This window comes from Phyllobates terribilis, unplaced genomic scaffold (genome assembly GCF_046119375.1).
Source record: "Phyllobates terribilis strain yellow unplaced genomic scaffold, ASM4611937v1 Scaffold_1__5_contigs__length_1240528914, whole genome shotgun sequence".
NCBI lineage: Eukaryota > Metazoa > Chordata > Amphibia > Anura > Dendrobatidae > Phyllobates > Phyllobates terribilis.
Window position 1 is genome coordinate 275,291,739 of NW_027362761.1, and position 23,873 is coordinate 275,315,611.

The window sequence follows — 23,873 nt, forward strand, 5'->3', positions numbered from 1 at the left end:
GTATGTGTGGCACCCCTTGATTCCTCCATCCCTGGTATACTTGGCACCCCTTGATTCCCCCATCCCTGGTATACATGGCACCCCTTAATCCTGGTATGCTTGACACCCCTTGAGCCCCTACTGCGCTCAGCGGTCAGTATGCCCGCTATTAAAGACCATGAATATTCACTACAACCCATGGGAGTGGGTTGTAGCGAATATTCATGTGCTTTAATAGTGGGCACACAGACCACCAGCCTCAGCAGAAGCCGCGCTGCGGCTACAGTGTGCGCACTGTTGAGGAAAATTAATATTCCCTGCTCTCCCTGCCCATGGGCGTTGGGAGCAGGGAATATTCATTTTCTTTAGCAGCAGGCTGAGGGAAAGCTGCAGCAGGCGGCTGCTGCCTCCTGTTCCCCGCTCATCCCCCCGTTGCTGCTCGCCCCCAGCCCCCCCACCACCCACAGAACATATGTTCGGACTATAAGACGCACCCCCCACTTTCCTCCAAAATTTTGGAGGAAAAAAGTGCGTCTTATAGTCTGAAAAAGCCTTAGTTACTTACCGGTAACGGGATTTTTCGGAGCCCATGACAGCACCACGTGAGAGAGAGGATCCGCCCATCAAGGACAGGAAACCTACAGGTTAAAAAGGGCGGCCCTCTTCTCCCGCCTCAGTTTAGTTAACAGAGCATGAGAGTACCGCCAAGGTTAGTTATGACAAAACATAATCACATTAAGTACATTACTTTTCATCAATTTCCCGCAAGGGTGCACAAAAAGAAATCAAATCTACGGGAGTGCACAACACCAGTGAAGGGAGGGAATATAAAGGTGCTGTCATGGGCTCCGAAAAATCCCGTTACCGGTAAGTAACTAAGGCTTTATTCGGTCGCCCATGACAGCACCACGTGAGAGAATTACAGAGACGAAGGAAATTAGGGAGGGACCACAGCTTGAAGCACCCTTCTCCCGAAAGTGAGATCTGCAGAGCCACCCAGATCCAATCTATAGTGCCTATAGAAAGTAGAGGGAGAAGACCAAGTGGCAGCCTTACAAATTTCCTCAATGGAAAGCCCTGTCTTCTCCGCCCAGGCGGTTGATACCGCTCTGGTAGAATGCGCCCTCAATCCCTCCGGTATCTCTTTATCCCCTGAGGAGTGTGCGAGGGAAATGGCCTCCTTGATCCATCTAGCGATTGTAGCCTTTGAGGCCTTACAACCCTTTCTAGCCCCCTGATAGCATACAAATAGGGACTTATCCTTTCTAAAGCCGCGTGATACTTCTAAGTACTTTAGTACGCACCTCCTAACGTCTAAAGTGTGAAGTCTCTCCTCCTTTTGATTTTTGGGCGGGAAGCAAAAAGTCGGGAGAACTATCTCCTGGGTTCTATGGAATCGAGTGGCCACTTTAGGAAGAAAGGCTGGATCAGTTTTTAATATAATCCTATCGTCCAGAATTTGCGTAAATGGAGGGCATATTGAAAGGGCCTGTAGGTCACTAACTCTCCTGGCTGAAGTTAGGGCTACTAACAGGACCGTCTTTAGGAAAATAATTTTGGGGGAGACTAAATCTAGTGGCTCAAAAGGAGGACTGGTCAAGGCATCTAAGACAAAATTCAAATCCCAGGGAGACATCTTTACTTTGGTAATGGGTCTACACCTAAAGGAAGCTTTTATAAAATGGACAATCCAATAGTTATCTGCAATATTGGAGGAAAATAAAGCTCCCAACACCGACACCTGTACTTTCAAGGTACTGGTAGTGAGACCCAATTCTAAGCCCCGCTGCAGAAATTCCAGAATTTTCCCAATAGGGGGCCCCTCCTCCACCTTAACTTCTGCAAAGGACAGAAACTTCCTCCAGGTCCTGGCATAAATACGGGTGGTAACAGATTTTCTGCTAGCCAGGAGAGTATTCACTACATTTGCGGGGAATCCTTTGTTGGTCAATAACACCCTCTCAAATTCCACGCCGTCAAATGTAGACTCGGGGTTGGAGGATGGGAAAGTGGCCCTTGAGTGAGGAGGTCCGGAAGAACCCAGGGATCTGATATGGACATCTTCCGGAGACAAGGGAACCACGGTCTTTTGGGCCAAAAGGGGCATATGAGTATCACTCTGGCCTAGTCTGCCCTGATCTTTCTTATCACCGCTGGGAGCAGGATCATGGGAGGGAAGGCATATGCCAGAGGAAATCTCCAGGGAATCATAGAATCATAGAATCATAGAATGGTAGAGTTGGAAGGGACCTCCTGGGTCATCTGGTCCAACCCCCTGCTCAAAGCAGGATTCACTAGATCATCTCAGACAGATGTCTGTCCAGCCTCTGTTTGAAGACGTCCATTGAAGGGGAACTCACCACCTCTCGTGGCAGCCTGTTCCACTCATTAATCACCCTAACTGTCAAAAAGTTTTTTCTAATATCTAATCTGTGTCTCCTCCCATTTAGTTTCATCCCATTGCTTCTAGTCTTTCCTTGTGCAAATGAGAATAAAGATGATCCTTCTACAATGTGACAGCCCTTGACATATTTGTAGACAGCTATTAAGTCTCCTCTCAGTCTTCTTTTTTGCAAGCTAAACATTCCCAAATCCTGCAACCGTTCCTCATAGGACATGGTTTGCAGACCAGTCACCATTCTGGTCGCTCTTCTCTGAACTTGCTCCAGTTTGTCTATGTCTTTTTTAAAATGTGGTGCCCAAAACTGTACACAGTATTCCAGATGAGGTCTGACCAAAGAGGAGTAAAGACCGATAATGACTTCACGTGATCTAGACTGTATGCTTCTGTTAATACATCCCAGAATTGTATTTGCCTTTTTTGCTGCTGCATCACACTGTTGACTCATGTTCAGTCTATGATCTATTAGTATACCTAAGTCTTTTTCACATGTACTGTTGCTTAGCTCTATTCCTCCCATTCTGTATATGCTTTTTTCATTTTTATTGCCCAGATGTAGTACTTTGCATTTTTCCCTGTTAAAAACCATTCTGTTGGTTGCTGCCCACTGCTCCAGTTTATTTAGGTCTTTTTGAATCCTCTCTCTCTCTTCTCTAGTATTAGCTATCCCTCCTAGCTTTGTGTCATCAGCAAATTTAATCAGTTTACCCTCAATTCCTTCATCTAAATCATTGATAAAGATGTTGAACAATACAGGTCCCAGGACGGAGCCCTGTGGTACCCCACTTGAGACATTCATCCAGCTGGATGTGAAGCCATTTACAATCACCCTTTGAGTCCGATCACTAAGCCAGTTATGAATCCACCTAACAGTTGCCTGGTCCATTGCATACTTGGTCATTTTTTCAATAAGGATGGTGTGAGATACTTTGTCAAATGCTTTGCTGAAGTCAAGATATACTATATCTACAGCATTTCCCTGATCCACCCAGTCAGTGATTCTGTCATAGAAGGAAATTAAGTTAGTCTGACATGACTTGTTAGTTACAAACCCATGCTGACTCTGGTTAATCACTTCATTCTTATCCATGTACTTACATACATGTTGTTTAATAATTTGTTCAAAGATCTTTCCTGGTATAGAAGTCAGACTCACCGGCCTATAGTTCCCTGGGTCCACCTTCTTCCCCTTTTTGAAGATAGGAACAACATTTGCTCTTCTCCAGTCTTCTGGGACTTCTCCTGTTCTCCAAGAATTTTCAAAGATTATGGAGAGTGGTTCTAAAATTTCTTCTACGATCTCCTTCAGTACTCTGGGGTGTAATTCATCTGGACCTGGAGACTTGAACTCATTTATGTTAGCTAAATATTCCCTCACAATCTTTCTGTTTACAGATAACTTGGATTCCTCTATTCCTTTAAAAGGACAGTGAAGATCAGTTGATGTTACATTTTCTTTCTGAGAGAAAACAGATGCAAAATAGGAATTAAAAAGTTCGGCCTTCTCAACATCCTCTCTTACCATTTCTCCATTTTCATCCTGTAAAAATCCTATAGCATCTTTGACTTTTCTTTTACTTTTGACATACCCCCAAAATCCTTTTTTATTGCTTTTGACATCTCTTGCAAGCCTTAATTCATTGTCAGCTTTAGCTAACCTGATACGTGCCCTGCAGGATCTGCAGACTGCATTATAATCTTCTTTAGATATGCCTCCCTCTTTCCATTTAATAAACCTTTCTTTCTTTTTAGCATGTGTTTAAGTTCTGTGTTCATCCATCCTGGTTTCCTTAAATGCTTCCCATTCTTCCTACTTTTCGGGATTGTTAACAATTGTGCTTTGAGAATCTCATTTTTAAAAATTTCCCATCCTTCCTGGACATTTTTGTCCTTAAGGACATCCAGCCATTGGATCCCTCCTATTCTCTTTCTGAGTCTCTTAAAATCTGCCTTTCTAAAATCTAACCTTGAAGTCTGAGTCTTCACATGTCTTCCTCCTCTAGTTATCCAAAATTCTATAATAGCATGATCGCTGCCTCCTAGGGTCCCAGCCACCTTTACCTCCTCAACCATTTCCTCCCTGTTTATAAGGATTAGATCCAAAGTAGCAGATCCCCTTGTTTTCTCCCCTACCTTTTGGAAGATAAAGTTGTCAGCGAGAGAGGATAAGAATTTGCTTGACCTGTTAGCTTTACTTGAGAGAGATTCCCAACAAATGTCTGGATAGTTGAAATCTCCCATGACCACTACGTCATATTTTTTGGAGAACTTGGTCATTTGATACATAAAGAGTTCATCCATATCTTCAGCTTGCCCAGGTGGCCTGTAGTAAATGCCTACAATGGTGTCCTTTCCGTTGTTCTCTCCTTGTATTCTTACCCAAACAGTTTCCACAGAACTCCCAGTCTCTGAAGCTTCAATCTCTGTGCAGATATACGCTTTTCTAACATACAATGCGACACCTCCTCCTCGTTTATCAAGTCTGTTTCTTGCAAATAAGTTGTATCCTTTTAGCCTTTTATTCCAATCATGTGTATCGTCCCACCAAGTTTCAGTGATTCCAATGACATCATATTCCTTTTCCTGCATTAGTAGTTCCAATTCTCCTTGTTTGTTGCCCATGCTTTGTGCATTTGTATAAAAACATTTTAGTTTGTGATTGGTTTCTCTTCCTCCCATATTTTTATTATTTAGATTTTTTTGTCTTTGTTCTTTCTTTCCACTTCCAGTAGCAGAGATCTCAATAGTATTTGTCAGCTGTATGGCTTTTTCTGGCCTTTTGCTTCCCTTCCCACATTGTTCTAGTTTAAAGCTCTTCTGATGAGTGCAGCAAGGCGACTTCCAAATACATGTTTTCCAGTCTTCGTAAGGTGCACCCCATCTCTAGCAAGTAGTCCATCGTATAGGTAATTCATTCCGTGATCCAGAAATCCAAATCCTTGTTGACGGCACCATCGACGTAGCCAGTTGTTCACCTGTAGAATCTTATTCCACCTCATTGTTCCATGGCCATCCACTGGGAGGATGGATGAGAAGACCACCTGCGCTCCCAATTCTTTCACTTTCTTGCCTAAGTCTTCAAAGTCACTGCAGATGGTTTCCAGGTCCTTTCTTGCGGTGTCATTTGTCCCCACATGTATTAGCAGGAATGGGTAGTGATCTGTAGGTCTGAAGAGTCTTGATATCCTGTCAGACACATCTTTAATTTTTGCTCCTGGAAGACAGCACATTTCTCTTGAGGTTATGTCTGGTCTGCAGATAGCGGCCTCTGTTCCTCTTAACAGGGAATCCCCCATGACCACCACTCTCCGTTTTTTCTTCATAACATTCTTCTTTCTCCATCCAGGAGGATTCTGAGGGCTTACAAGGTTATTCATTGCTGGCAAAGTCTTATTTTGCTGTATTTCTTCATGGTTCTCCTGCGTGAGAGCCTGGTACTGGTTCCTGAGCAGTATGGGTGCTGACTGCCTCTCTATCCTCCGGCTTCTGTGGGTCACATGCTTCCATTCCTCTGTTTCGTCAGGTGCAGTTCGAATTTCTTCTCTTTCTGAATCATGAAGAGATAATTCTGCTCTGTCTAAGAACTCTTCACCTTCCTTAATGATTTTCAAGGTAGTTAACCTCTCTTCTAGATTTCGCAACTTTTCCTCCAACAGGGACACAAGCTTGCATTTCTGGCATGTGAAGTTTGGTTTTTCCACTGGCAAGTCTGTGAACATGTAGCAGGATATGCAGCTCACCAAATGGCTCCTGGACTCTTCCATGTTCTTATTGTTAATGTTCTGAAAACAGTGAAAAAAGCTTAAAAAAAAAAAAAGCTTGTCCTCTTTTCAGCTCCAACAGCCAAAATCCAGTGTTCTTTGAGCTCGCGGAGACTCTTCACTTACCCCAAAATGCAGTGGGAATATGCAAATTATCACCTCAGGACTCCTCCCCTGGAACCATGAAGGCGTCCACTGCCAGGGGTCCTTCTCTGGGGTCTAAGGAACAAAAATTTCCCACTTTCCGATTGGCTCTTGTTGCGAATAAGTCCACAGTCGGAAGGCCCCACATTTCTACGATTCTGGAGAATATCTGTGTATTTAGGGACCACTCGCCCTCTTATACAGAAGTATGGCTGAGGAAATCCGCTGTGATGTTTTCCTTCCCTTTTAGATGAGTAGCCGAAAGAGAGAGACAATGATCTTCGGCTTTCAGCAGAAGTGCGTTCGCTACCCTCATCAAGTTTCTTGAGCGGGTTCCCCCTTGGTGGTTTATGTAAGCTACCGTGACTTGATTGTCCGAGAGTATACGGACATGCTGGCCCTGTAAATATATAAGGAACTCGTTGAACGCATGCTGCACCGCCAGAAGCTCCTTAACATTTGATGACATCTGTCGCTCACTGCTTGACCAGATTCCCTGCACTAATTTCCCTTCAAAGTGAGCTCCCCAACCTGTAGCACTTGCATCAGTGGACAAGACTGCAGTTGGACTACATTCCCAGGGAACCCCTTTAGCAAGATTGTCTTGTCGTAACCACCAACGAAGGGACCATATGGCACTAGGACCTAGCGTAAACTTACGGTCTAGATGCCCCTCTAAAGCTGCGTTATTGTTCAACACATCCCACTGAAAAGCTCTTGAATGCAATTGTGACCAACGAACCACAGGAAAAGTGGAGGTGAAGGTTCCCAATAGTGACATGGCCTTACGGAGTGACATAGAAGGTTTACGCATACATTGTGCTACCAACTCCCGGATTCTATCAATTTTTTCTTCTGGAAGACAACATAGCTGTTTCCTGGGATCTAATATGACCCCTAGATATTGTTGTACCTTGAGTGGAGATAGTCTAGACTTTTCTAAATTTAGAAACCACCCCAAGCTCTTTAAGACTGACATGGTCTCCTGCAGGTGGGTCTCGCACTGAACCAACGAGTTCCCCACTATCAGGAGATCATCCAGGTAAGGGATAATTAGAATGTCCCTTTCTCTTACATGGGCCATAACTTCCGCCATTACTTTAGTAAAAACCCGCGGGGCTATAGCTAAACCGAAGGGGAGTGCAGTGTATTGAAAGTGTTTAACCACCCCGTCAATTTCAATGGCCAGCCTCAAGTATTTCTGATAATCACTATGAATTGGGATATGGTAAAACACATCTTTTAGATCGAGCACTACCATATAGCAGTGGGGAAAAAGTAACTTTATTACGGATTTTAAAGACTCCATTTTAAAGGTGTGTATTTTAAGGAAATTATTCAGGGATTTCAGATTTATGATTGTCCTGAAACTTCCATCCGGTTTCGGAACCAAGAAGAGCGGGGAGTAGAAACCAAGACCCTTTTCAGCCTCCGGAACCTCAATCAGGACGTGCTTTCTTATTAGGGTTTGTACTTCCGAAACGAAGGCAGCCTGGCATTCTGGGGAAGAACTGGAGGGAACAACCATGAATCTTTTATGAGGCAATGCTTTAAATTGAAATTTAAGACCATACTTAATCAGGCTTAAAATCCAATTACTATGAGAAATCTTGGGACAAAAAATGACAATCTCCCTCCCACCTGGGCTGATTGTGTATCCCCTGGCTTCTGCTCAATTTTTGGAGACGGACCAAAGAGTAGACCTCTACCTTTTCGACCTCTTTCGTCAGACTTGTCTTGCTCCCTGAATTATCTCTTCCGGAAAAATTTCCTCTTCCGGAACGATCTCTTAAAGGAGGGTAGAGGTACTGATGGAAACCCCCTCTTAGGGTCCCCCGCTTTCTCCAATAAGTCGTCCATGGTCTGACCAAAGAGGTATTCCCCTTCGCACGGGATTGTGCACAGTCTGGACTTAGTCTGTAAATCCCCTGGCCAGCTTTTAATCCACAAGGCTCGCCGAGTTGCATTTGACAGTGCTGCTGACTTTGCTGCCAACCTCACCGAGTCCACAGATGCATCAGCAAGAAAAGCTGCCGCCCCCTGAACCAGTGGAAGGGAAGAAATAATGTCTTTCCTAGAAGTCCCATCCTTCAACTGACTGTCTAGCTGTTCAAGCCACACCATCAGGGCTCTGGACGTGCAGGTAGCTGCTACTGTTGGTCTCAGTGCTCCCGCAGCTGTCTCCCATGCCCCTTTCAGGAAAGTATCAGCCCGTCTGTCTAGGGGGTCTCTCAATGCACCCATATCATCGAACGGGAGGGAAGTTCTTTTCGCTGCTTTGGTAACAGCAACATCCAGCTTGGGTGCTTGTAACCAGGAGGAACACATAGCATCCTCAAACGGATATTTCCTTTTAAAGGATGGAGGAACACTACCCTTCCTGTCAGGCTTTCTCCACTCCTTATCAATAAGGTCTTTCACCTTTGAATTTACTGGAAAGACCCTTCTTTTCTTTAGCCCCAGACCACCAAACATAACATCCTCAGCTGACTTCTCTATCCTCGTGTCCACTATCCCCATTGTAGATCGGACGGCTTTTACTAGGGCATCGACCTCCTTCAGGGGGAAGCACTGTCTATCTGGCTCACTGTCAGAGGAAGAGAAGGCGGAGGAGGAAGCGACCGATAGCTCAGAGTCTGAACCCGGCTGGGTTTCTTGAGGAATATGCCCAGACTCTGAACCCTGCAATGCTTTGCCTATTTCTTCCCTTATTAAAGTTCTTAGGCCTAGGGAAAAATCTGGGGTTTCCTCCGACTTCATTTTGCTGATACAAAGCTGGCATAACCTTTTGCTATATGAATCAGGGAGTGGACAGCTGCATAAGGCACACTCTCTGTGCTTGGATTTCGAGGAACATTTCTTGCTCTAAAAGAAAGTTATAGATAGAAAGAAGGAGGAAACATTAGTAGAACTTTCACGAAGATTCCACTCACCCCACAGAACCTTCGGTACCGTAGAAGCAGAAGAATCCAGCATGCATGGCGAGGAATCACGCCGCACCGGACAGTCCTTCCTGCTCTTAGTGGTAGCTCTTCTAGCTGAACGACCAGACCCTGCGCCACTAGTTGTGAGGGCTCCCCAGAGGGCTGCTCCTGCAGCAGATGTTGTTGCCTAGGTGACAGCTCTTGTGAATCTTCCATAGCTTACAGTGTAAGAATGGGCTGGGAAGCACCTCTGTATGTTACCAGACACTTTATATACTGGCCATACCGGTACCATGTGTGGGTGTGTGTTCTTCTTTTTTTTTTTTTACCCAGGAGGGCGTTACCTGCTCCTTGGTCTTCCTCCCCAGGTGGCCAGGTGGGTTCCAGGTGGGCTCCTCGCCGCCAGGTCTTTAATCCCCCGGCGTTCAGCTGCTCGCGCGCAAAATTCAAACGAGCTCTGCCCCTTCCGGTGACGTCACAGGGACTTCCTGCCCGGCGCACCGGAAGTCACGTCAGAAGGTCGCGCCTGTCACGTGCCCCGCTGGCGCGACCTGGATCTCCTGCAAATTGTAGCGGGGGGAGGAAGCCCGCTAGCGGCCCCACACCTGGCGGACATCTACCTCCGCCACAACGCTCACGGACGCGCCTCACTGAGCCCTACCGTGGCGTCTCTGGAGGACCGGGACGGATCGGCTCCAACCACCTGCTGTGGCCCTCTCTGGGACAGGAGTCCATCTTCTGCAGGTAAGCCTGCGAGGTCCCCCATCATGGACAGGAAACCTAAACTGAGGCGGGAGGAGAGGGCCGCCCTTTTTAACCTGTAGGTTTCCTGTCCTTGATGGGCGGATCCTCTCTCTCACGTGGTGCTGTCATGGGCGACCGAATAAATACGGTATATTGGTGTTATGTATATAAACCGTCAATACACTTGTTTGATCAGCAACAAGCTAAATATAGGGACTGTACAGCAGCAATAAATTAGTGCTGCTCTATACAATTATCTGGCCTTTTTAACAATTATGTACATAGGGGTTTGTTCGTGATTTTAGTATAAATAGACCAAGTTAAATTTTAATTTTATTTACATCAGTCCAATTGGATCTGACAGTGAATTTATCAACAGCCCCTTCCTTTCTGAGGATAGGTGGGCCTCCAAACTTAGACTCTCACCTTTCGTAGGGTGATACTATATCTTAGCGATATAACTTTAGAAGAGGAGAGTAACCCTTTAAAGGCTTTATCCAGCACGAGGAAACCCTGTTTTTAATTTCATCACTGTGCTGAATAAAATTGGAAAAAAGCATACTTCCCTCTCAGATCAGCTTCACACCTCTACCAAGCCCTGTGTCCTCAGTGATCTTGTGACTTTGTCTATCATTGGCTGCTGATGTGCTGCAGCCTTGACAACTCTGTCAAACGAAACAGTTCCATCAGATGCAATTGTGAAGGCTGCAGCCAATCAGTGGGTGCTGATAAGCTTCATCACTCACGTGACATAGACAATGTCACAAGATCACTGGTGAACGCATTACTCGGAGAGCATGATTGACATTGTTCATTAGTGAACAACCCCATTAACAGGCTTTCCCCTTTGTGAGCCCTGTTTGTGTGCAGTTTCATACTTAAGTATTGAAAGGATAGAGAGAAAGTATCTTTCAAAGCCTTGGTAGATGCACATATTAAGGCCCCGTCACACTTAGCGACGCTGCAACGATCCCGACAACGATACGACCTGTCAGGGATCGTTGCTGCGTCGCTATGTGGTCGCTGGTGAGCTGTCAAACAGGCAGACTCACCAACGATCAGGGGAGCAGCGACATCGTGGAAAGAATCTTTCCACGATGTCCTGCTCCGGTTACCAGCCTGCTGAAGCTGGAGCAGGCTGGTAATCATGATAAACATCGGGTTACTAGGGGCACACCCGCACCTAGTAACCCGTTGTTTATCATGGTTACCACTCTGCTACGGTGAGCGGGAGTTTACCGCTCACTTTAGCAGGCTCGTAACCATGATAAACAACGGGTTACTAGGTGTGCGTGTGCCCCTAGTAACCCGATGTTTATCATGGTTACCAGCCTGATCGCTGCTCCCGCTGGTCACACACAGCGATGTGTGCTGACCAGCGGGAGGGCAAGGACCAAAAAATGGTCCAGGACACTTTGCAGCGATCAGCGACCTCACAGCAGGGGCCTGATCGCTGCAAAGTGTCACACATAGCGACATCGCTGGTGAGGTCGCTGGTGAGTCACCAAAACCGTGACACAGCAGCGATCTCGCTAGCGATCTCGCTATGTGAGACGGGGGCTTTAGATTTTATAAGCGTTTCTAGTAAATAGAATTGGGTATTAAGGCTACAAGTTCGGTATTTAACATGTTTGTTATTATAGTACAGACAGGAAGAAAATCTGACTAGTCATTCTCCAGCGGACTGAGGTTTTGGAGTTCAACGTGTAATAATTGTTTAATTTATTCCCAGCAGTTCAAGAATTACCACTTTGTGTAAGAAATCTATTCAGAAGTTGTCCTTGTGGGGGTGTTAACTGGGTAACAGGCTAATCTATGTACTACTAGGTGCTGAAACATTTTTTAATTACAGTTGGATCGCATTAATCACAATTAGTCAATTTGTGTCAATCTGTCAGTTTTTGTTTTCATAACTAAAGACAAATTAATGAAAATTTGCTGAGATTTATTTTTCTAAGACACCATAAGGCTTTTCATGTGCACAGTTTTTTTGGCAGTTTTTTTTTATCAGGCGTTTCTAATAACTTATGTTCTTTCACAATTTTTTTTAATGTTCTTTTTTTCAGTTAAGTAAAAACCTGAATACCTAGAGCATATTGTGTTTAAAAAAAAATCAGGACTTGTGCTGCCGATAGCAATAGCAGCTTGCTGACGGTCTGCAGTCGTTGAACACTGCATATTCCACAGTGTAAACGAACGTATAGAATAGACAGTGTATCTTTGTGATTCTTCAACGTTAGTAATATTTTCAGCTGTGTACCATAAAAGTTGCGCTCCATGCAGTAATTTATTCAAATGTCAGTTTGTATTAGACACATTAAACCATATTGATTGTATAAAGAATATTTGGCAGTAGTTTAATTCTACTGCTAGCTCAATATAATTCTGTGTTACAGAAGCCTAGCTAAAGCAATTTAAATGGCTTTTAATTGATTTCATTAAATGCATATATCGCCTTTCCACCAAACCACTGAGACCCCCATAAATCCCAAGAGGTCTCTAAGCCCATGCTCTGAATGGAACAGTAGTGCTTATGCGCTATACATTTTTATGGGAAGGTCGGAATGGCTACTTGCCTATTGTCCCATTGAAGTAGATATGCTATGGTACACGGTACACGATCAGTGAGGGTTTCAGGATTCAGAGCCTAAGCACAGTTTTTTTAAAGGGAATCTGTCAGTAGGATCAACCCTCCTAAGCCATCTATATGGGCATGCAGGTCACAGGAAGCTGAATAAAATTATACCTTGATATCTCTGATCCAATGTTCTATTCCAGAGAAATCCACGTTTTTCTTATATGTTAATGAGCTGTTCCAGATTGGGCCGGACACTGATCTGCATCAGAATCTGCCTCCAGAGCTTATTTTAAATGAAAAGGTATGTTACCAAGGAGATGTGTAAATGCGTAAATGTTACCAGTGTTACCAGTATGATGTGTAATGGCCGCTCTCTGCTCTCCTGATCTGTGTGTGATTATACCTGATACATCTGCAGGTTCCTCTCAGCTTCCATCTCTGAGGTAGACAGGGTAACAATATTGTTACAATACAGCAGAGCTGTGAAAGCTGCAGCTGCTAACACGTTTATGAAACAAACTTTAGTTCAACTGTAGTGTGTTAGTTACTTGTTTCACACTGGTATCTCCCCCTTTTATTTTAAATAATCTCTGGAGGCAGATTCTCATGCAGATCACTGTCTGTCCCATAGCCTGGAACAGCTCAATTACATATTATAAAAACATGGATTTCTCTGGAATAAGACATCAGATCGCAGATATCAAGGTATGAATTTATTCAGCTTCTTATGACACACATGCCCATATAGACGGTTTAGGAGGGTTCAACCTACTGACAGATTCCCTGGAACCTATCTTTTGGTTAGCTGACACTAGAATTATGTTCACTAAATCAATAGAAAATCTCTTACACTGGTTTTACAAATGTTTTTCATGGTGGTTTTTTATGTATTTTAAGAGTATACATGGGAGCAAAAAGTGCTGAAGCCAGAGGTCTTTAAAGTTTACATTGGAATATAAAACATACAATGCACTTCAGTTTGTGGCTATCTATGGATTTTTTTCTCTTTTTTTTTTAAACTGTAGACTTCTAGATAGAACTAAAGAATCACCTAAAAAAAATGCATATTACAAAGGGGACAATATAAAGTCTTTGTAAAAAAAAATTGGCATGACATTTATTTTTTTTAAGTTTTTAAAGGGAAGCTGTCATGTCAGTTGGAGCATGTAAACTGCCCCCAGGTTGTTGTTAGTGAGTGTTCACTTTTTGCACTAAAATCGGCACTATAATCTTTTGTAAAAATTACTTTATACACTTATATCATACCTGCTCGTTTAGTCATAGGGGTGTTCTTCACTGCATTGTGCAATGTGTATTGTAAAGACGCGCTGGCACATTCTTGATCGGCTCCCGCTCGTGCGCAGTCAAGTTGTGTTTAATTCCCAGCTTCACTAACTGTGTGCGCATGCGCCGAAACCTCTGCGCATCACAGTCTATCAAAGTCCATGTGCAGTGCACGCAATTGGGAGCGCGGGAGCCGATTGCGCTTTTACAATACACATTGCGCAAGCATGGCTGACAGTACATAGTGCGCAAGCGCGGGATTTCAACAAGTGCGCATGCTGCGTATTTGCTGCTTTTTTTTCACCCATAAGAAGTAATAGGTGGTCAAAAAAATGCAGAAAAAAGTGCAACTATAAACACAACAAAACCTTCTTTTTTTACTCCTCTGTTTTCCAGATTTGCAGCAGAAAAAAACACTTGTGTGAACATAGCCTTAGTCTGTAAACTATAGTTGTAGCTGTTGATATGAACTTCCTGTTAAGCACTTATTTCCCCTTTGATGTAAAAAAAACCCCTTGAAATGTATGTCATGGAGATCCCTGAATTTAAGGACTAAGAACAGCCTATTTCTAGTGCCTGTTGGTATATTACATATGTATATTTATCTGTGTTCATTACTTGTACGTGTTGTTGTAATACAACAAAATAACAAAAATAATTGAGTGCTGGAATAACACAGGTTTCATTTTTGAGGTCTGCTAATCATATAAAGCTAAAAAATATGAAAACTAAGTTCTAAGATTTTTTTTCAACAGTTTCTCCACAATTTAAGCAGTATTGACGTGTATGGTTACCTAAGTGCCTCAAAAAGAAATATAAGAACAAAATGCTGTACCGCTACATATTCAGTTTTCAATGAAGCATTAGGAAATCCTAGGAGAAAACTTCATGCCATCTGTGAGGAAATTGTAGTTTGGACATCATTGGACCTTCCAGCAGGACAATAATCCCAAACAAACCTCAAAGTCCACTAGTTCTTAGTTTCAGAAGTCCTTGAGTCCTTGAAGATTCTTAACTACTGGCCTATAGTCGACTGGCTTGAACTTCAGAAAAAAAAAATCTTTGATGGGATTTAAGAAGGCGGTTACAGCAAATCCAAGGATATTACCAAAACTTGAGGTCATTGCCTATGGTGACAGGCCTAAATTTCTCAGGAACGCTGGCAGAAACCAGTTTCAGGCTTTAGCAGCAGATCATAACAGCCAAAGGTGCACTACTAAGTACTAAAGACACTCGTCATGAAGGTGTTGAATAATTTTGAGACTGCAGTAGTTATTAAAAGTGACATTTTGTGTTGAATTTGGAGAAAACCCCTTGTTATATTAGTTGTGTTGAGCTACATAAATTGTTCTTCTTTCAATGTTTTTTTGCGGAGACCAGAAAGTTAGTAATGTTTTGCCAATAAACTTAATTTGCAATGGGAATTGAATAATTTTGATTGCAACTGTACAGAGAAGTAAAGAAGCTATGCAATCTAAATAGCTGATAAAAATATGTGCTGGTCCTAAGGCCCTTTTGTGTCATCTTCAGGGTTTACTTTATCTAATTGTCTAAAATATGCAATAACTGACCTATGAATGTTTTACTGTACTTAGATCAGTGCAATGCAGTGCACATACTGTTTTTATCCTTTGTTATGACCTTGACCTAAGGGGTTATAGTCATTTGCTTTCAAAATGACAAATAAGCATGTTAGTAGTAATGTCAGCAACGTTGATGATTGTTTTATAATAGTAATGTAATGAATGTCTGTGCATTGGATGCAAGATATTATATAACCTAATTTGCAGCCCATAGTATATACTATTAGTTGTTTTTCAACACTAATGAGCAAGACTATTACTAGTAATAGTTCTTTCACAAGAAATCACAAATACATCTTGTTTGTAATAAAAACTATTACATTTCTAGAACAAAAGTGTTTTTCTTACTTATTTTCCTTTGTGACATTCATCAAAGCATCAGCTAAAAGCAAATTGCAGTTTTAGTTTGAGTGCGTCTGAGAAGACACCTGTGCTATAGGCCGCTTCTAGATCATTTTGTTTATACCGTGTAAAGCCTTGATGTGTATAAATAACTGTTACATGAAACAGACATAGAAACAGAACATTGACGTCAGAAACAGGCCACATGGTCCATTCAGGTCTTTTTCTACTATATTTTTTTCATACGTTTTCTATGTCTAAGTGTTGAAAAATTCGTATACTCCAGAATACATATTTTTTTTGCTATTCACTCTGTCCGAATTTAGCAAATTGGCGGACAGCTGTGGTTGCTATTTTGCTGAACCATACATGTCTGGCAAAAGGTTAAAAAAAATAATTAATAATGATACTGTCCTCACTATACATGTGCCCCACGACCTACCGTCTGGTTCTCATCTGCCTACATCATACACATTATCTCCAGCCTGCTTCGCTCTACATCGGGACTTCTGGTGCTGAGTTGGCCTCTGACATCATTGCATCATGACTTTATGATGGGCGCTCCCCAAAGCCGAGTCAGCATTTTTATGATTTTCCAAGATCGGGGAAAAATTATCAGTTTTACAGCAATTTTGGAACAATTGTGCAAAAAAAAAAAAAATGCAGTGCAATTGCATCATGTGAACCCTTAGGGCCCATTTACTACACTGACCAATAATTGAAAAAAAGTGTTCCTAGGAATTCCCTTTATTAGCCTGTGTAAACAGGCCGACAATCACCCAAAGAAACATGATCATATGTAAACAGGGCACGTGCTGCCAAAAACAATGATATTCTCATTCTATGCGTACAGAACAATTGCATGTAAGTGCATTTGGTCTTTCTAAACCGGCTATTAAAGTGCTACCAATCAGCATACATACACATAACTGATCAGTGGTTGTTTAATGGCTGCAACTGGGCTGTCAAAATAGAGCCTAATGCTGGAAAATGCAAAAGAAAGGGTATATTCAGTCTTTTTATGTGGATTTTTCAGGCTAAAATCTCCATGTAAAGAGGAATTCTTAAAAGAACTATGGTTTTAGACTCATTTTTGGTGTTTGGAGGTTGCTTTTTTTTTATTTTTGCTTCAGTTGTTTCAAAAGTCAAGTGTAGAGCATTTTTTTTAAACAAAGATGCCTCAGGAATTGACAAGTGGCTCCTATATTCCATGTGGAAAAAAAGAGCACCATATGCATTATTCGCGTGCTTTCCATTTGAAACTAATAGGAAACTTATTCAAAGAATATTTGAAGAAGTTTTTCATGTGTGGATTTTGGAGCTGAAGTTAGTAATGTATGTTCAGATGGCGGCGTTAAATTGGGGCTATTCATGTAGAAAATATTTTGGGAAATTAATTTTTCCTTAGAATGGGGTCGCTTTCAGACGTCTGCTATGCTACAGTTTGGGGGCATAGACATCTGTAGACATAACCTTAACACACTGCGTCTAGAGCATTACCTTGGATAGATCGTGTTTGGATGACCATCAATCCTCCTGACTCCCTACACTCGTCCTCTTGGGCTGGTCTAGCATCGTTGTGCTCTAAATGGGTAGAGGGCAATATACCACACATCATTGAGAGCTTATCCTTAGTGAGAACAAAATCCATAGGATAAGGGATAACTTGCTGATTGCTGGCAATTCGGCCACTGAGACTCCAAGCTATCCTGAAATCCTGTCTTCAATGGAGCACCAGTTTGCATGATCAATCTCCGCTACACTGATTTTATATGGGACTGATAGAAAAAGCAGAGTGCTGTACTTGGCAGTCCCATAGACACTTCGCCCCTCCTCTCAATTCAGGACAAGGTTCCAGATCTCTCATCCCGAGCACTGGGGGTCACAGTGATCATATCCTCAGCAAGATATGCCCCATCCTATGAATAGTGGATTACTTTTTTTTTTGTAGAGGGTAGGATAACCCTTTAATTGCTAGATATAAGGAAAAATTACCAAAAAATAGAGAAGAGTGAGGTACATCGTGTCTATCCATAGCCTTGTATTTGAAAATTTCCTTGGTTATAAACTAGAGTTTAGCCATCTGTACCAGTGCGGGCCCATGTGCTGACTGTTTAGGAATCATTTGGTTGAAAAGATATGTTTAACTGCATGCTGAATAGTTATTACAACATATTGTGATTCTAAAATATTGACTGCTACATATCACCATTGCTGCACAGATGCCATGTCCAGCAATACCGAAAAATGTATTTTCCAATCTATATTCAACTTTTTTTTTTTTTTTCTCATTTGTAGGTTAAACAAATTATGGAAGAAGCAGTTACAAGGAAATTTGTGCATGAAGACAGCAGTCACATCATCTCTTTCTGTGGTAAGGTGTCAAGTCCTGTGCTACATAAAACATCTTTAGATGCTGCAAACAGTAATTATGTAGATTTGTAATTCAGCTATTGACCCGTGTAACCGCCTCGCTCACATTTCACTCTTGTGGTGCATTTTTTTCATGCAATTGTGGTAAAAATGCAACATTTTTTACTTGATTTTAGAAAATCGCTGCAAACGGTGAACTTTTTTTTGGTTACAACTGAGGAAATGATACGCAGCCTAAAACCTCATTCAAAGATCAGTGGTTTTCAGCAGCAGTTTGTTCAGTGTGTCAGTTTTTACCATGAGTTTTTCATCACTGAATTTTCTGTTATGAAGAAAAAAGAGCTGCCAGTGAATCTCAGGGACGCATAGACTTGTATGGGTAATTTTAATCTGACTCGTGTTTTGGTCTCTGTGTTTTTTTGTTTTTTTTTGTGGACACATGGTTCACAAAAAATACAAATATGTGAACAGCTTTAGATTATAATGGGTGCATATTTTATCCTTGAAAAACACATTTAGAACATGTACGTGAAAAACAGATGTTTGAATGAGGCCTAAGATTGTGTGTTTTTTTTTTTTTTTTTTTTTTAAAAAACTCGTTTTATTGAAGAACAAAAGAACACACAGCATTTCTCATTGCCCATTAATACTATCTGGGAAAGTCAACCCTGCCCTTAAATACAGTGGGTCTAATATCTTAACCAAAAGCATAAGACACCCATTTCAGGCACCAAATATCACTTACTTAAATCATGCGAGAATATGCCACGTCACCAGAGGACTAATGTGAATCAAAGGAAAATCAAACCAAGGCTTCCATATCTTATCAAAATGTTAAGGACAATGTCTATTTTTATATATCACCCACTCATAAGAAGCTGCAGTATTTACCATATTGACCCAGTGTGAAATTTGCGGGGGTCTTCTGTCCATCCATCCATCCAATTGCCTGACAGGTTTCTTTCAAAGGGAATCTGTCAACTGGGTTTTGAAATGTAATCTGAGGACAGAATGACTTAGGGGAAATGCTGGATTCAACGAAGTGCCACTTATCAAGCTATGTTGTTGACTTACAATGAAGGTTTTAAAACTAGGATATTATCATTGCTTAGACTAGCTGGCAAGCAATTGCTAGTTGAACTCCACCCCCTCCTGTGATAAGCAGTTCACTATCAATAGATAATGTAAATACTGAGCCTGGTGTAGGCAGGGTTAGCTTTCTCAGCTCTGCTTCATGCTGCATCTAAAACCTGATTGTGTCAGAACTGCTGCACCCAGTAGTAAACTAAGTGATACATCTTTGGATTTAGGGTCTCTTTGCCTACATCATCCTGCTGCACGGTGAGGTAGCAAAAACCTAGTGACAGATTTAAGTAAAAAAAAATGCTCTAAAGATATGTATATCGTTATCCTGAGATTGTTACTGTATATGAATAGAATAGATAGTCATGACTGAAAGTGTTGGTACCCTTGAAATTGTTGCAGAAAATTATTGCAATTATACGTGTTTTGTTATAAATATTTTTATTTCCTTTGAATGTATTGGAACAGCACAAAAAAACAACAGGAAAAAATGTCAAATTGCAAATATGTGATTTCACAGAAAACCTCAAATTGGGCCCGATGAAATTGTTGGCACCTTAACAAAATTGTGGGTGAACAACTTTGTTTCAAGCAAGTGATGCTCGTTCAAACTGTCACAAGTAACAAGTGTGAGCAATATAAAAATCACACCTGAAGCTAGATAAAAAGGGGAGAAGTTGACTCAATCTTTGCATTGAGTGATTGTCTATGCCACACTAAGCATGGAGAACAGAAACAGGAGAAGAGAACTGTCTGAGGACTTGAGAACCAAAATTGTTAAACAATATCAACAATTTCAAGGTTATAAGTCCATCTCCAGAGATTTTGATGTTCCTTTGTGCATGGTGTGCAACATAATTAAGAAGTTTACAACCCATAGCACTGTAGCTAATTTCCCTGGACGTGGACAGCAGAGAAAAATTGCTGAAGGGTTGCAAAGCAATATAGTCTGGATGGTGGATTAGCAGCCCCAATTAAATTCCAAATAAATTCAAGCTGTTCTGCTGGCTCAGTGGGCAGTAGTGTTAGCATGTACTATCCGTCGACATTTCAATGAAACGCTAAGGCAGGGGAACCAGGAGGACCCCACTGCTGACACAGAGACGTAAAAATGCTAGACTGCAATTTGCCAAAATGTACGTTAGTAAGCCAAAATCCTTCTGGGAAAGCGCCTTGTGGACAGATTAGACCAAGATAGAGCTTTTTGGAAAAGCACATCATTCTACTGTTTACCAAAAACAGTATAAGGGCTACAAAGAAAAGAACGCAGTACCTACAATCAAATATGCTGGAGGTTCAAAGATGTTTTGGGGTTATTTTGCTGCCTCTGGCACTGGGTGCCTGGACACTGTGGAAAGCGTCATGAAATCTGAAGATTACCAAAGGATTTTGGGTCACAATGTAGTGCCCAGTGTCAGCTGGGTTTGCATCCTAAGTCATGGATCTTCCCGCAGGGCAATGAACCTAAACAAAAAGCACCCAGAAATGGATGGAAGCAAAGCGCTGGAGAGTTCTGAAGTGGCCAGTAACGAGTCCGTATTTAAATCCCATTGAACACCTGTGGAGAGATCTTCAAATTGCTGTTGGGAAAAGGCGCCCTTCAAATATGAGAGCCCTGGAGCAGTTTATAAAGAAGAGTGGTCCAAAATTCCAGTTGAGAGGTGTAAGATGCTTGTTGATGGTTATAGGATTGCAGTTATTTATTCCAAAGGGTGTGCAACCAAATATTAAGTTGAGGATTAGTGATGAGCGAGCAAGCTTGTTTTACCTTTTTGCCAAGCACGCTCGGGTGCTTTCTGAGTATCTTCGACGTGCTCGTATATTAAGCTTGAGTCCCTGCGTCTGCATGATTTATGACTGTTAGACAGCCTCAACACATGCAGAGAATGCCTGTTAGGCAACCCACACACGTTTTGAGGCTGACTAACAGCCATAAATCATGTAGATGCAGGTACTCAAACTTAATATATGAGCACGCCGAAGATACTTGGAAAGCACCCGAGCGTGCTCAGCGAAAGGGTTTAACTAACACACTCTCTCATCATTATTGAGGATGCCAACAATATTATCCTGCCCATTTTTGGGGGTTTTGTGAAATTATGTCCAATTTGCCATTTTTCTGTTTTTTTTTGTGTTGTTCCAATATACACAAAGTAAATAAACCTGTGTATAGCAAAACATGTGTAATTCCAATAATTTTCTGGGTAAAATACTTCATTTTCCGGAACAATTTCCAGGGTGCAAACAATTTCAGCCATGACTATGTATTTTGTGACAGCATCTGATACTGTACCAGTAAACCGATATCATGTGAAATACTTATTCATTGAGTTCATGTAATCATATTGATATTTTCCCATTATGTAAATCTGGCTTTGTCTGTGCTCATTATAATGCTTTCACTGCCAGTGCACAAAGACAATTGTGATAATCATCTACTGTATGCAATCAAATATCATTCAGTGGACAGATCTTTTTTTAATTGTGACATTATTTCCTTTTCCTTTTGTTTTCAGTAGATTAAAAAAATATTATTTCTTTAGCTGTAGTAAGATACAATTTATACAGTAGCACAACTCTGGTATAGTACCTCATATGGTCCCATTGATTATAACTACTACAGCGGACATGTACAATCTCTCATAATAATAATAGGCATTCTGTTTTTTTTTTATTGTTGTTTTTTTATTAAATTGGAATAATAGCAACTGATGGGAAACCATTGCTTTGTTTTTTGTTAACGACACGTTCATAAAATTATAGTTGGTCTTTAGATTCTGAAAAGCTAAAAACCATTATGTCAACATATATTTTTGCAAAAATAGCTGTTGTCTCAGAAAATGACACTACCTGTGTAAGTGAACAAGAATAGTAGTCAAATGTTGGCAAATAAATATGTATTTTTAGTAATTATTGATCAAGAGATTACCGGAGGCGCTTCTAATTATTGATCAATGCATAGTAACCGTTATCAACTGCTTAATTATGTCAGATAAGAGTGGATCTAGTACCAGTACTATAGATCAGATTAATATGTATATATTATAAAATGAGTGTAATAGTACAGACTGATAATTTTTTATACACCTTTTATGCGCCTGTACTGTATACCATTCTGCTAACCTTTCCTAGAAGAGCCGAAAAAAGCCAAAGATAACACCGCACGATGCTCTGCTGTTGACATATGAACGGAGGTTCCATCTGTTTTCAGAACTGCCATAGAAGTGAATGCAGAGATGTATCCATTGTAAGAGGGCAGCCAGACATGTCCTTGAGCGGAGATATGTGTCGCTGAGGTTGGCAGCTTCAGTGATGTGAAACCGGGAAAGCATGCTCCAGCACACATAGTTCTGAGAGGGTTATTAGGGCGTATCAGGGCCGTTTTTTTCGAGAAGTCATAAGAGATGGGGGGGTGGGATTGGCTGCTCACATATGCCCACCCCAGGGCGTTTGTATAAAATGGAGACCAAGTGTCTCATTCAGGGTCTGTGGCTGGAGGTGTGGAGACCTCCAGAGTGTTTTGAAGGTAAAAATACACTGACCGTGAGCGGGTGAACCCGCCATATTGGATGGACTGTTTACTTTCTGTTTTGTTACACTGTGTTGGAGAAGGCATTTTTTTGTTTACTTCTGGAAGTGCAGTTTATGCAGCATAATAAACCTGCCTTGGAATTTTTTAAAGAGACAGTGTCCCATGCCTGCCTCTAACGCGGTTAAGTGAGTACCGAACCCTACACCATATATCCAGTTGCAGTGGCGTGGCATCATGGGATCCCCAATTTGGGCATAGGTGCAAGTTCCAGAACAGGGACTTGCATCTATCAGACATTTATGACATGTACTGTGAATATGCCTTGTATACTGTGCCAGATTAGCCATCTGGCAATTTTGGCAATTGCCAGATGGGCTGGTACCTGCGCTGGGCCGCTCTGTCACTTGGTGTCTCCTGGTATCTTTCACTGCACAATCATCAATGCCGCACCCCTTCTCCCACGAGTCCCACGTGACATCCTTTTCTTCACATTCACGTTATGCACGTGAAGTATGAAAGAGTAGATGACTCCTCAGCTAGTCAGCATGATCATTACCTACAGTCGGCCAGCCCCGCAGGAGCAGACTGAGGTACGTAGCTTCCACACACTGAAGAGCAGCAGCACGTTAGTGCAGGAACCCTCCCCCGGTCCATCTGGTGAGGACCTTTTTCCCGGTGTGCGGGAAGACGTGTTAGGTGAAACACTTGTCCTCTATCCTGTCCAGCAGCTCCTGCCTCTGATCTGCTGCTCCCATCTTGCTAAACATGACCTTCGGCGTGCGAGCCATGGCACATGACGTCACTGCCATGTTACCATGCCATGTGTTATGATCTGCTACAAGCACTAAGGAAAGACAGGAGATCTGTCCCTACAATAGAACTAAACTGGATCCCTACGATGTAACGGGGAACCTGATCCTGCGATCAGACCCGCTAAAGTCCTCAGCTAGTCTATACGAAGACCTATAGATGCAAGGAAGGGATCCCTACAAGAACTAGGGACTGGGATAAAGTTGGACACCTCCTAGCAGAAATTGTAGCAGTAAAAGACAAACACACAACATAGAACATAGAGGTCAGAAGACCTAGCAAAACCAACAGAGAAAGGTAACAGAGCACCAAGCTAGCTCAAGAGTAGTAATTAC

General features: G+C 42.0%; 1 protein-coding gene across 3 annotated transcripts in view; it reads left to right on the plus strand.

The window, feature by feature from the left end:
* Window positions 1-23,873, plus strand: part of SGSM1 (small G protein signaling modulator 1) — a 291,384-nt gene that overhangs the window by 54,739 nt on the left and 212,772 nt on the right. For all 3 annotated transcript variants that reach the window (XM_073672889.1, XM_073672894.1, XM_073672899.1), the window contains exon 3: window positions 18,039-18,114. In XM_073672889.1, coding sequence (XP_073528990.1) covers window positions 18,039-18,114 — 76 coding nt within the window. The remainder of the gene's footprint in view (window positions 1-18,038; window positions 18,115-23,873) is intronic.